Here is a 14,050-nt window from a genome sequence, read left to right as displayed (position 1 = left end):
TTCGAATGCTGTTGTTTGTTTTAAAAGAATACCAAATATTACAAAAAAAGCATTAGAAATGATGCAAAATTTTATTAGAGAGTAATAGGAATTCAACAATGGTTGCTGTATTGCATAATGTTATTTTTAAATTAGTTGTTTAGGTTGCCAAATATAAACCTGCACAATTGGTTGGAAAAAACTAGAGCAAAGCAACAACAAAAAGTTATAGGTAATTAAAAAGAAAAAAAGTAAGAATAAAAAAATTAAGCATTAACAACTTTCAATAGACCAGCAGAAATTAGCAGTACAATTATCCAAACTATCCTGCGTACATAAATATATACATAAACACATCTTTTTTCCTTCTTTTTTTGTCCTTTCTTTCACCCCAGTTTTTCCTCCTCTTTGAACAAATTCTTTCCTTTTCATAGTATCTATTGTACCTTTCAGATTTGATTTACTTTTTCAGGTTCTCACACTAGCAAGACAATATGATGTTTGCACATGTGCATCTCATTTATTTCACATACCAGTACAGTCTCTAGTTACATCCATTTACCTATAAAAGCCTCAAATTTATCTTTTTTTTTGATAGCTGAATAATCCTCTATTGTGTAAAATTACCACATCTTTTCATCCATTCTTCAATTGAGAGGCATTTGGGTTGTTTCCAAGATTTAACTTAATATATTGCACTGTTATAAATATGGGTGCACGTGTATTGCTACACTATGATGATTTCAGTTCTTTTGGAAAAATAACTAGGAGGTGAATAGCTGGCTTGAATGGGACTTCTAATTCTAGTTTTTTGAGGAATCTTCACACTGATTTCCATAATGGTTGTACTAATCTCCACTTCCACCAATGGTGGAAAAGCGTTCCTTCTCCCCCACAGCCTCTCCAGCATTTGTTATTGGTTGACTTTTTTTTTTTTTTTTTTTTTTTTTTGCGGAACTGGGGATTGAACTCAGATCCTTACGTTTGCCAGTCAAGCGCTTATCCTACTGAGCCACCTCCCCGGCCCCTAGCCCTTTGATTCTTGAGCTGGAACATATCCTCTTGGCGAGGACATTGTGGAAGCCACACCAGTCCATCTGGCTTCCCAGTACATGATGAGGAAGTAAGTGCCTTCAGTAGAGATGACTGATGATGAGTTTGCCTTTAAATCCTTCCCCATCTTTCTTTCTGGTTCGCAAATGTATAGTGGTAGATTTTGGCAGATTAGAAGAAAATAGAGTTGACCCTTGAAGGTTCAGCCAGAGGCCCAGGTTCCTGGAAGGGCTCTTATCTCCGACTTGTACTCCACTCCCTACAGAGAGACCAGAGTGGGGTTCTTCCAGACCTTAGGATTTTCCTAATATTTTAGCATAAAATCAAAGATGCTGACCATGCAGTCTTGTTCACTTCTCAGATGTGTTTTCATTTTTGACAATTAAAACAAAAGGAACAGAGTTGAGTTTGGGCTTCCTAGAGTCCTGAAGGCTTCTGAAGCCAGAAGCCAAGGATGTTCTTTTTTTATTTTTTATTTTCTTATGTATTTGGTATGGGGGTCTCACCACACAGCTCAGACTTACTGTAATCGTCCTGTTTTCTGCCTCTTCAGTGCTGGGATTATTGGTGTGTGCCACCATGCTGGGTCTTGGTGGCTGGCTTAACACGCCCTGGTGTGGGGCTGGTGTGGCATGTGGTGTTGGGGATCAAAATGGGTCCTTGTGCTTGCCTAGGCAGGTGCTTAGACCACTGAGCTATCTCTGAGGCCCTAGCAAGGATATTCATTGCATATCCTTTTTCTGCAGTAGACATTTCTGCAGTAGACATTTCCTGAGATTCATGTGCCATGAATGTACTCAGTGGAGATACAAAAGTGGTTAAGGAAGTTGTCTTCACTGTCATGAAATATGTAAAATTAAAAAATTGTTATTAGTAATATCATCACTAATATCTATCTTTTATTGCACATCTCATCTTGATCATATGCTAAGGCACTTCTCAGGGTTTCATGTTTTTCCTTCATCCTGACAACCCCAAGAGGTAGTATTTATGACCTAATTTTACATTAAGTGGAAGAAACTCAGAGTTTTGTTAATGTGGCAGAGCATTGAGGTCTAAGTGAGTTCTGTTTGTCCCCGAAGCCCTCAGAATTTCTAAACATTGCACCCAGGTGTGAGGAACAGGAGCAGCAAGTGTTTTTGGTTAGGAAAGTGGAGGTAAACTGAAGGTCAAAGGGCACCAACAAAGGCACAGGGCAAGCAAGGCGAGCGCCTGGCCTGGGATACACAGAAAAAGCAGCTGAGTGTGGCTAGAGTGCAGGTGTGTGGAGGGAGGGCACAGCTGTGGGGGGCAAGGCTGGAGGGGTGGATGGGGCCTTGTTATGCAGAGATTTGTCATCTGGGCCTTACTGTCTCCTTCAAACAGGCTGTGGGAGGCTGTAGAGTATCATAGGCCAGGGCCAGATGGGGCACTAAAATCTCAACTGTCTTCAGGGACCAGGTCATGAAATATACTAGACAGTATGTTGGTTGAAGTCTTTAGAAGAGGATTGTGTGCCAGACTCTGTTCTGAATTCTAGGGATACAGACAATAAGACTGTTGCAAGCTGCCTTCAGGAAATGTGTATTCTCCTGTGTTGCAGTTGTGACCTAATTTTATATAAAACCACATGGTTTGTGATAGAGAAATATGTAAGCAAATAAGAGGATAAGTCCAGACACTTTACATGTGCTTGAGACAGAGTATCGTCGGGAAAGTCCTCTCTGGGGATGTGTTTTTGGGTTGAGTCAAGTCAAGAAGAAGGCTGCTATGCAAACCACAAGCGCTCTAGAGGCAAGGTAACAGTGACGCAGAACAAGACCTTGGGTTGAGACTGCATAGATGGGAATCCAGATGGGGATTTACTCACTGTGTGGCCTTAGCTCACCTAAACTCTGTGCCTCAGGTACCATATCTGTAGTGCATAGACAGCCCTACCTCCCTGGACTGAGGAGCACATGGGAAGCACTTAGACTGGAACCTGTCGGAACAGCTGCCACCTCCAGAATCCTTCATGCTAGGAGTCCAGCCTGCCAAGCAAGAAAAGCAGGTAGTGCATTTGGCAGATAGAATGGTAGCCCTGGGGCTGGGGCTTCATTGATTGGCTAGTGGGAAGAGGAAATGAAGGCTGACAAGCAGAGGATTGGAGGCAGCCACGGGGGCAAAGCAGGAAGGGCTTGAAGCAAGGAGACAATGGGGTCCGTGGACATTTGAAGCCCCAGCTATGTGGGTGTTGGGGCTGGAGATTCAAGAGAGGAGCATGAAGGAATGGTATAGTTGGAGTCTATTTTAGAGGTGAAGCTTTTTACCGGTGGAGGAAAGAACAGGAGTGAAGTAACATCAGCTCTGGTCAGGAGGACAGAGGACATATAAAGGTCCCCTTTACAGAAACGATGAGCCTAGCAGGAGCAGGTTCCTGGGAGGCACATGGAGTCCAGCTGTGGCAGGTGTGTTGAGTGTCCTGTCACATGTGCCTGTGGGGGTGGAATGCAGCATGTCTGGTGTGAGCAACAGGGATTCCTGTGATCCCGGGGAACTGTTCCCATGTGAATTCAGGTCATTTATTTTTAAACACCCTTCTTGCCAATCCAAACACACCTGCCTCCAGTTTGTGATCCTTAGATGGTCCCCAATCTACCATCTGGTTTAGAAGATTAAATGCCAAACCAAGGGCACGCCTTTAACTGTCCCACAGAAAAGCTCTTTGACTTAGGGAAAGAGGAGGAGAGTTCTGGCAGCATGGCAGTTTCTTTTGGGGTCCTCTGTGACCTCCTGACCAGGTTTCATCTTGTTTGGCAGCCCTGCACCTAGCAGCTCATCTGTGCCAGGCTTGTGAAAAGCTGGAGGGAGAATGTGAGAAGATGTGGCTCTGCCTAGGGGAGCCCAGGCCAGTGGGCATCCAAGTCCTGGCCAGAGGCCTGCTGTCCTAACCTTGCTTTCATTTACTTGATGTATTTTGATGTGTTCAGCCTTCAGACAGTTGTTAATGATGTGATGATTTATGCTTTTGGACATAGCAGTGCTGACAGCGTGTGCCTGAGCTGATCTTTTATCTATACACACTGGTGTGTGTGTGTGTGTGTGTGTGTGTGTGTGTGTGTGTGTGTATGTGCGTGCATGCACGTGCACATGCTTTCGTGAGTGCAAGATATTACAAGGAGCTAGAATCAAAATCTTTGAAATTGAGCAGCTTAAGTTCAGTTCTACCTACAGGCTGAGTTCGTATTATAGATCCAAAGATGTGATGGGGTAAATCGATCTCTCTCCTCTCTCTCTCTCTCTCTCTCTCTCTCTCTCTCTCTCTCTCTCCCTTGGACAGTCTTGCCTGTGTACACCCCCAATAGCTGTCATTTGAAAACATTGGGTTTTAAAGTTCTCTCCCACAGTTGCTGAAATAAAACAAAAGGAGTGAGCACTAAATTCTATAGCATGCAAGTGCAGAATCACCCAGGTCTTTCCAGAGAGTGCTTTTCTCAGAAAGTACACTAGGCTTTTCCCTTCAGAAGTGGGCACATGTCCTTTCACACCCATGGCCCAACATGTGGTCACAGGGACAAAACCACCAGCATCACTTGGGAGCTTGCTAGAGACGCAGAATTGGCTACAGCACCCCTTTCTGCCATCACTGAGAAAGCCTGAGGGTTTTGAGTTGTTACTTTGATTTTCTGTTTTGTTGTTATTTTATTTTTTTTTTAAAGACATAATCTCACTAAATTGCTCTGGCTGGTCTGTTTTTATTTTTTTATTGTTTAAAGAGAATATGAAATGGTGAAAGAAAAAGAGAGAAAGCCTTAGAAAAGATACAGAATTTCACCAAACAAAATAATAGAAATTCAACAGTGGTTGATGTATTACATCATATTATCTTCAAATTGGTTGTTCAGTTTACTAGATATAAACATGCAAAACTGGAAAATGAAAAAAAGGAGAAAAAGAGAAAGAAAATCTTTAAACATTAACTGTACCTTTCAATAGACCAGTAGAACTCAGTAGGACAGTTATCCAAGCTATCCTGCATGTACACAGGCAGGAAAAAGATATAAATATATCTTTTTCACATCTTTTCTTTTCCTCATCCCAGTTTTTCCTTCCCATTGGAGATTCTTTCACTTTCACAGTATCTTTTGTACTTTTCAGATTTTGTTACTTTTTCAAATTCTTTTGCTAGTGAGACAGTATGTTCGCACATGTGTGTCTGATTGAGTTTATTTACCAATATGGTCTCTAATTGCATCCATTTACCTATAAAAGCTTTCTCTTTATCTTTTTATAGTTTAAAACTATATAGTTTTAACTTCATAGAATAATACTCCATTGTATAAAATTATGACATCTTTTTTAAAATTTTTAAATTATGACATCTTTTTGCATCCATTGCTCAGTTGACGGACATTTGGGTTGTTTCCAAGATTTGCTTATGACAAATTGTGCACATATTTGCTATAAACAAATTGTGCACAAATAAGTTACTGTGCTATGATGTTTCAATTCTTTTAGAAAAATACCTAGGAGGAGAATAGCTGGACTGAATGGGTACCTCCAACCCTACCTTTCTGAGGAATCTCCATGCTGATTTCCATAGTGGTTGTGCCAGTCTACTCCCACCAGTGGAGAAGGGTTCCTCTTTCCCAGCAACAATCCAGCACTTGTTATTGGTTGACTTCTTGATGACAGCCATTCTTTCTGGGGTAAGATAGAATCTCAGCATTGTTTTAATTTGCATCTCTTGAATGATGAATAATTTTGAACATTTTTTCATATATTTGTTTGCCATTTGTATTTCTTTTTGTGAAATATATGTTCATCTCAATGCCCATTTTTGGATTGGGTCTTCAAATTTAGGGGGCCTGATTTTTTTAGTTCTTTATATTTCTAGATAGAAGGCTTTTATCTAAGGGACACTCAGCTTTCATTTTTTCCCAATTCATGGGTTTTCTATTTACTCTATTGGTGATTTCTTTTCATGTGTAGAAACTTTTCAAAAAGATAAGATCCCAGGGGCTGGGGAGATAGCTCAGTAGAGTAAGCACTTACCTGGCAAGCACAAGGACCTGAGTTCAATCCCTGGTTCTGGGGGAAAAAAAAGACTGCACAAGGCTTTGGGTTAGACACTGAAAGACAAAAGATAAGATCCCAATTGTTGATTAGTTGAGGTATTTCTCATGCAATTTTTTTAAAAAAAACTCTACATACCCCTATATTTTTAAGATTTCTACCTACTTTCTCCTCAAGAAGATTTAGAGTTTCAGTTTTAATATTTGAATCCTTAATACGTTTTGATTGTAGGATTATGAATGATGATAGACATGGGTCTAATTTTAGCTTTTGGAATGTGGAAAGCCAGGTTTTCCAGCAGCATTTGTTAAAGAGGCTTTCTTCCAATGAAAATGTTTGGTCCCTTTGTCAAGGATAAGGTGGCTGAGTGTGTTTGTAGTTGTGTCTGCATCTTCTAATCTATTTTATTGATCCTCAGGTCTGTTTCCCCCCCCTCCCCCTTTGGCCAGTATATGATTTTATCACTGTAGCTTTGTAGTATAGTTTCAAGTCAGGGATTGTGATCCTCCTGCTTTACTTTGTTGCCCAGAGTTGCTTTTGATAGTCTAGGTCTCTTCTGGTTTCAGATGAATTTTAGAAATATTTTTCTCTAGATCTGTGAGGTATGCTGATGGTATTTTAGTTTGGATTGCGTTGAATCTATATAATGATTTTTGGAGTATGGACATTTTTCACAATATTGGTTCTTCCTATCCAGGAACAAGGAATATCTTTCTATTTTCTGAAATTCTCTTCTTTTTTCAGAGTATTATCATTTTCACTGTATAAATCATTTACTTCTTTTGTGAGATTGATTGCTAAGTATTTCATGTTTTTGATTATTATTGTGAAAAGCATAGTTTTCCTAACTTCTCTCTTGATGCATTTATTGTTTCTGTATAGAAATGCAATTGATTTTTGAGTGTTGACTTTGTATCCTGCTATGCTACTGAATTTGATTATTAAATCTACAGTCTCTTGGTGGAGTTTTTGGGGTCTTCTATATAGAGTATCATGTTGATTGCAAATAATGACAGTTTCACTTCTCCCTTTCCTGTCATTATTCCTTTTATTTCTCTAATGTCTAATTACTCTGACAGATGTTTCCAGAACTATATTGAATAGGAGTGGGACAATGGATATCCTTTTCTTGTAGTTGTGTCTGCGTCTTCTAATCTATTTCATTGATCCTCAGGTCTTTTTTTTGCCAGCACCATGGTTTTATCGCAGCAGCTTTGTACTATAATTTCAAGTCAGGGATTATGATGATTCCTGATTTTAAAGTGAAGGCTTTGAGGGTTTGTCCACTTAGTATGATGTTGGTTTTTGGTTTGTCATAAATGCCTTTTGTCAGGTTGAGGTAAAGACCATCTCTTTTGATTTTCTATAGAATTTTTATCATGAATGAAGACTGGACTCCATCAAAAGCTTTTCTGCATCTGTTAAGATGATCATGTGAATTTTTGGCTTTGGCTTACTGATGTAGTATATTGCATTTCTGAATTTGCTTATATTTAATCATCCCTGCATTCCTGGGATGAGTCCCAGTTGGTGGTGAAGTGTGATTTTCTTGAGGATTTGCTACATTCTGTTTGCTATTATTTTATTGAAGATTTTTACATGCATGTTCATTAGGGAGATTGTTCTGTACTTCTCTTTTTTTGTGGCTTTCTCTGGTTTTGGGCTAAGAGTAATACTTGCTTTCATGATTGAATTTGGGAGAATTGCTGCCCTTTCAATTCATTGAAGAGTTTGAGAATAGCTGGCATTAAAACTTCTTTAAATTTCTTGTAAAATTCAGCTGTGGATCCATCAAGACCTGGGCTTTCCATTGTTGCTAGATTTTTTTAAAATTACAATTTCAGTTTCATTCATCGATATTGGGTTATTCAGAAGTTTTGTATTTTCTTGATCCAGCTTTGGTAATTTATATGTATCTAGGAATCTGTCCATTTCTTCTGTTTCCCATCCTGTGGTAGTAGATTTTGGAAGTAGGTGTCAATGATCTTCTGAATTTCTATAGTTTGTATTAATGTCACCTTTTTATTTCTTGCATGAATTTGAATTTTTTCTCTCCTTTTTAAAATAAGGTTTACTAGGGGCTTATCAATTTTATTTATTCTTGGTTGGTGTGGGGGATGGTAACAACCATGAGTTCCAGTGCATTGGCAAAACCCTAGATTTGGAGGCTTCTGGCCAGATTCATATTATTGGAGCATTCCTTGTCTCTCTGGGGGTTGCAGCTCTCTATAAGTTTGGTGTGGTTGAACCAAGAAAGAAGGCATATGCCGATTTGTACAGAAATTATGATTCCATGAAAGATTTTGAAGAAATGAGGAAGGCTGGTATCTTTCAGAGTGCAAAGTGATACTGGAATAAAAAGGTTGCTTTGGGTTGAGTTCCATAGACGTTTGTTGCTGATCAGTATTCCTGAACTGTGAAACATGAATATGTGGGCTAAGGAATACTTACATTCTCTTGACAAATAAACACTTGTGTGGACTGTAAAAGAAAAAAAAAGGATGCATATATGTATACACACATATCTATTTATCTATCTATCTATCTATCTATCTATCTATCTATCTATCTATCTATCTTTCTATCTATCTATCTACATATATATTTATTCTTTCAAAGAATCAACTCTTCATTAATTCTTTTCATTGTTTTCTTTGCCTCCATTGCATTGATTTCTGCTCTGCTTTTTATAATTTCCTCCCTTCTTTGGGCTTTGGTCTTGACTTGCTCTTCTTTTTCTAGGAGTTTGAGGTGCATCATAAGATTATTTGGGCTTGTTCTGTTCTTAATGTGTGAATTTAAATTTCCCTCTTTAGACTGTGTTTATTGTATCCCACATGTTTAGGTAAATTTTATCTACATTTTTCATTTGATTGTAAATATTGTTCTATTTCTTCTTTAATTTCATCTATGACCCACTGATTATTCAGGAGGTTGTTATTTAGTTTCCAATGTGTTTATGAGGACTTTAGAGGGATTTTTGACAGTAATTTCCAGTTTCATTGCACTACAGTCAGAAAATATGTATGGGATAATTGCACTTCCTTTGCATTTACTTAAGCACACTCTATGTGGCAGTATGTAGTCTATTTTGGAGAATTCCCCATGTGCAGCAGAGAACAATGTTTCTTTTTGACATTGCTGGGTAGAACACTCTGTAAAGTTCTACTAAGTCCATTTCTTCCCAGGTCTGGTTTAGTTCTGTTATTTCTTTGGTGATTTTTTGCCTAGATCTATCTCTTTGTGACAGTGGCATCTTCAAGTCCCCCATTACAATTGTTTATTTGATTTTTTCATGTCTGTTAAGATTTGTCTTATGTAGTTGGGTGCTCCTACATGGGTGCATATATATTTAAGATCATTATCTCTTCTTCCTCTTGCAGTTGTCCTCTAACAAGTATGTAGTGGCCTTCTTTATCTCTTTTAGTCATTCTTAATTTGAAGTTGACATTATCAGCAGCCAGAATAGCTACCCCTGCTTTTTTTCTGGGATTCTGTCACATGGAGTATTGTTTCTTATCCCAAGTGCTGGGATTACAGGTGCACACCACCACGCCCAGTCTCAATAGCTGTCTCAGTGCACCCTTGGGGTGGGACTGGCATGGCATGTGGCGCCAGGGATCAAACCCGGTCCCTGCACTTTGCCTAAGCCAGCACTTTAGTTCACTGAGCTATCTGGCCAGCTGTGACACCTACTAGTCTTATATTGTTTTTCTTTGCATCATCTTGCAGCTGTTGCATTATTATTTCTTGGTTCCTTGTTACTTTAGAGATCTCTGCTTTCACAGTCCCTAGCTGCAATGCTATCTTCAATGTTTGAAATTCTGTCTTTAGTTTTGTTGAAGTGGAATTTGTCAGCTTTCAATGGAATTCTTAATTTCCTGGATATCTTTTGAATATGTTTCATGCATCCTAGTTTCTTCCTGAATTGTTTGTTCAATGTTTCCATCATTTTCCTTTTTCCTTCTATTTTTTTTTGTTTATGTATTCTTTCAATGTGCTGAGTAATTCTTTCATGATTATTGTCATTTTTTTTTTAGCCTGGGAGATTATTTCTGATCTGATTTCTTCTTTAGTCTGATGGACTTTTATCTTTATGTCAGTTGTTATCATTTCAGAAATTTCAGGTGTGAGACTTTCAAGTTCTATAACTTTATCACCTGAACCTGTTCTTGGTGGGTTGGAGGTCTGAGATCGCTGTTTGCTCCTTTCTTTTGACATTTTTAAAGCTTCCATTGTTCACTCAGACTCAGCAGTAGGGGGTGGGGTTGAATGAGCAAGACACTCAGAGCAGTGGGAGGGCAGGGTAGGTCTCACCAAGGCTCCTGATATCGGTAGGAGAGGGGGATGCAGCTCAGTCAAACTCTGGTGACAATGGTGGGAGGGGCCAGAGCAAGGGTCCCCAGGGCCCCATGGGTGTCATGTGTCCACCCTCTTTGTATGATGGTGGGAGAAGCAGTGCTCTGGATGGTCTTGCAGTTGAGATTATCCTGGGATTACATGCATGTACCATCACAAGTGGCTAACACCTCCATTTGAACATGACCCCCAGCTGACCCTGTGCACAGTCAGGTCTGAAATGTGCTAATTTGTTTTTTTTCTTTCTTTTTTGTATTCAGTGCAGGGTCTACAGGGTCTACAAAATCTCATGTAGATCAGACTCATAGTGATCCATTTGTGCTTAGCCTCCCAAGAGCTGGGATTACAGGCATGTGCCACCATGCCTAATCTCAATCACTGTCTCAGTGTTCCCTAGGGGTCAGGGCCGGAACGGCAGGGCAGGGTGGGGATCAAACCTTGGCCGCTTGCTCTGCCTAAGCAGGTACTTTAATCTGCTAGCAAGTCGGCCAGCCCTGTGAAATGTGCTAATTTTACAGGACAAAATATAAATTAGCACATTTCAAAGGGCTGGCCAACTAGTTTAGCAGATTAAATTTCCTGCTTAGGCAGTGCACAGCGGCAATATAAAACAGTTATATAAAACTATATAGGGGCCAAGGAGATAGCTCAGTAGAATAAGCACTTGCCTGGCAAGCGCAAGGGCCTAAGTTCAATCCCTGGTTCCACCAAAAAACAAAACAAAACAAAAAAAACCCTATATAACTGGAAGATAATAGATTTATGTTATGATTCACTAAGTTTATGGCACTTTGTCGTGGGAACAATAGGAAACTAATATGGGATCTTCTCTTTAATTCTTACTTTTGACTTTGTTACTGCAGTATAGTACAAATAAAAAAAGAAGCTTTTGTAGGAGAGGAGAAATAAAAAGAATTAAAATGCAATTATGTTCATGTATGGACTTCCTACAGTGAATGAAGTCATTATGTACTGCAAAAATGTACTAAGAAAGTATGTAAATACATACATACATATATATGTAAATATGGGAGACATAAAATTACAAGTTGAACATAACTCTGGACTTCATAAAAGGAACAGAAAACATAACCCAAAAGATTCATACTTATTCATTATATCAATATATGAACCAATGGTATGACCCAATAGATGGTTTATTTTGCACTTTGTAGAAGTAGAATTATACAGTTTGCCATTGTCTGTTTTGCCTTCTCTTATTGTTACACTAGCAATTTGAGCTACACATGTCTTTGTAGTTGCTCGTTCACTGTTCAAGTCTATGCTTTATATCCTCGTGCTAATATCCTAAAGTTCATAAATTAATTTTACAATTGCTGAATAGGTAATATTTTCTTTTTAATCACAGGCAGTGTTACTATGAACATTCCATACTGTATGTTTAGGGTGCTCATATAATTACTTGTGTTAAGATTATATTTAATATGATATACTGAAGTGAAAACTTACTATAGCTAAATATGTGTATATATTGAACTTCATTAAATTTTTCCAGTAACAGTTAAAAAAAAAAAGAAATGTGCTAATTTGGAAAGAAAATTTCTGCATCATGCTTAATCTGTATGGATGATTCCTGGGTCTGTAGTGCAGAAGACAGTTCCCAAGTGCCTTCTACTTCTTCTGAAAGTCTCACAGGAAAAGAGGTTTGTCTAAGGTTAGATACTTGGATTAGCCTAAAGATCACTGCAGGAATGAGCAGACATCTAGTAATGGATTGCCAAGGCTCATTTGAAATAGAACGCATATTTTCATCTTTTGGCAGTAGCTTAAATGACTTGAACTTGATGAGTAAAGGCATGAGATACTTTTGCCACATGAAGAAGGAAATGGGATTCTCAGTTTGGAGAAGAAAGGCTTATAGATGTGAATCAGAGGGTTTTCAGGAGGAAAAGAAATCAGACCATTCCTCTAGGGTGTCAGCTAATAGGACTAGATGGAAATACCCAGACTGTTGTTTCTAGGATGAACTCAGATCCATGTAAGCAGGTGGTGTTTGGAGGAGATAGCCAGTACCTGCAGCGATGTACCAACACCTGAATTGAGAACATGTTCAGATACATCCACTCTCAGAAAAATTCCCATTCCCATCTGTAGATGTTTGTAGGCTGAAATAGAAACAAAGCAGATGCAGCAAAGAATCCTTTTTATGTGTATTAAGCCCTGCATGCTATCCTTTGTCTTGAGTGTGGGACCTTCATCTGGTGAGGGCCTTTGTGCTGCACCTTAACATGGCAGGAGAGCAAGTGAGTATCCGTGAGAGAAAGAATGAGATCTAGACTCAACTTCCTAATGAGCAATCCCTTTGTAACTTCAATCCAACTGTATTGTCCACGCTTATGTTTTTTAACAAAATATCTGACACTTGCATTTTCAAAGGAAGAAATGGATTGTTCGCTTATGTTTTCATGGAATTTAGCCCATGGTCAGCTGGCTCCAAGGCAGAAACATGATGGAAGGAATGTGTAGTGAAGCAAGGCTGCCTACTTCATGGTGTCTGGGAAGTAGAGTAAGGGATGGCACAGAGAGAAAGGGGGGAGGGCCCAGCTGTCGTTCCAAAGGCAGTGCCTCCATGACTGACCTGGACATACCCAGAAGTGTGCTTTGATAGTTCCCTTGGTGGCTTCTAATCCAATCAAATTGACAATTTTGCTACCCTGTCATGAGTACTTTGCCTTCATGGCTTAGTCTCTTACTAGACCCTAAACCGCCTTCACACTGATGCAATGGGGTAAGCTTTCAACATGTAAATTTCCGAGGATATTGTCAAAGTGCAGTGCATTATCCCTTCTCCCACACTGAAAAGCTTTTCTAGGCCATCAAAGTGAGAAATTTATAATATAATTTCTTGGTGTGCTCCTGGCCTTAGAATGGACCACATCCCTTTTCTTTCCCAGGACACACTCCATCTTTCTCTCTACTTCTCTAAATATCACCTATCCCCGTCTTCTTGGAAGCCTCCTCATGCAGTCTAGGCTACAAGGACCTTTTCCTTTTGTGAACAAGGGACCCTTCATGTAGCATTCAATAGCTTGGATCATCCCATGTATTAATATGGTGTTTCCCCAGCAAGGCTTCAGTTCATAAAGGTCAGGTCGTCCAGGTGGTAGGTTGTCCAAGTGGTTTCACCAGAAATGCCAGACACCTTTATATGGTAACAAATTAAATAATTGAGCAATTTGAAGGGAGCTCATTGCCTGGTCTGTGGGTTCATCTGGCTTCCTGATCGTGTCCAGCCTCATATCCAGGATCATTGGAGAGGGCTCAGGAGGTTTTAATAGAGGATGGTAGTTGGTTGTTGGAGCTGAGTAACAGAGCCATGAGCATCAACATGAAACCAGAACAAAGAAGTGATTGGAATAAGTAAATTTTATTTTTGATTAATATCTAATTTTATTTGATAAAGAATTGGTGCATAGACCTGCGCCGGAGGGACCAGTCCCAGCCCAGGCGCAGCGTGGGCCGGACCATCTCCCGCCCCCTCGGGCCGCCCCCCACCCCTCCCGCCGAGTAGGAATTTCTGCCGACTTCCGGGAACCCCCAGACCCAGTCCTAGCCCAGGTCCGGTGAGTGTGTGGAGAGCTTACTGCTACCCTACGCCGGCGGG

The 14,050-nt window shown here is 39.7% G+C and overlaps 1 protein-coding gene across 1 annotated transcript in view; it reads left to right on the top strand.

The window, feature by feature from the left end:
* Positions 1-8,413, top strand: part of LOC105741518 (cytochrome c oxidase subunit 6C-like) — an 80,349-nt gene extending 71,936 nt beyond the window's left edge. Inside the window, exon 2 of the mRNA XM_012513651.1 lies at positions 8,226-8,413. Within this exon, the coding sequence (XP_012369105.1) occupies positions 8,226-8,413 (188 nt within the window). The remainder of the gene's footprint in view (positions 1-8,225) is intronic.
* The last annotated feature ends 5,637 nt before the right edge of the window (positions 8,414-14,050 follow it).

Source organism: Octodon degus, unplaced genomic scaffold, assembly GCF_000260255.1.
Source record: "Octodon degus isolate 3935 unplaced genomic scaffold, OctDeg1.0 scaffold00015, whole genome shotgun sequence".
NCBI classification, from domain to species: Eukaryota; Metazoa; Chordata; class Mammalia; order Rodentia; family Octodontidae; genus Octodon; species Octodon degus.
Note: the sequence above shows the minus strand (reverse complement) of the source record. Positions and strands in the feature narration are given on the sequence as shown.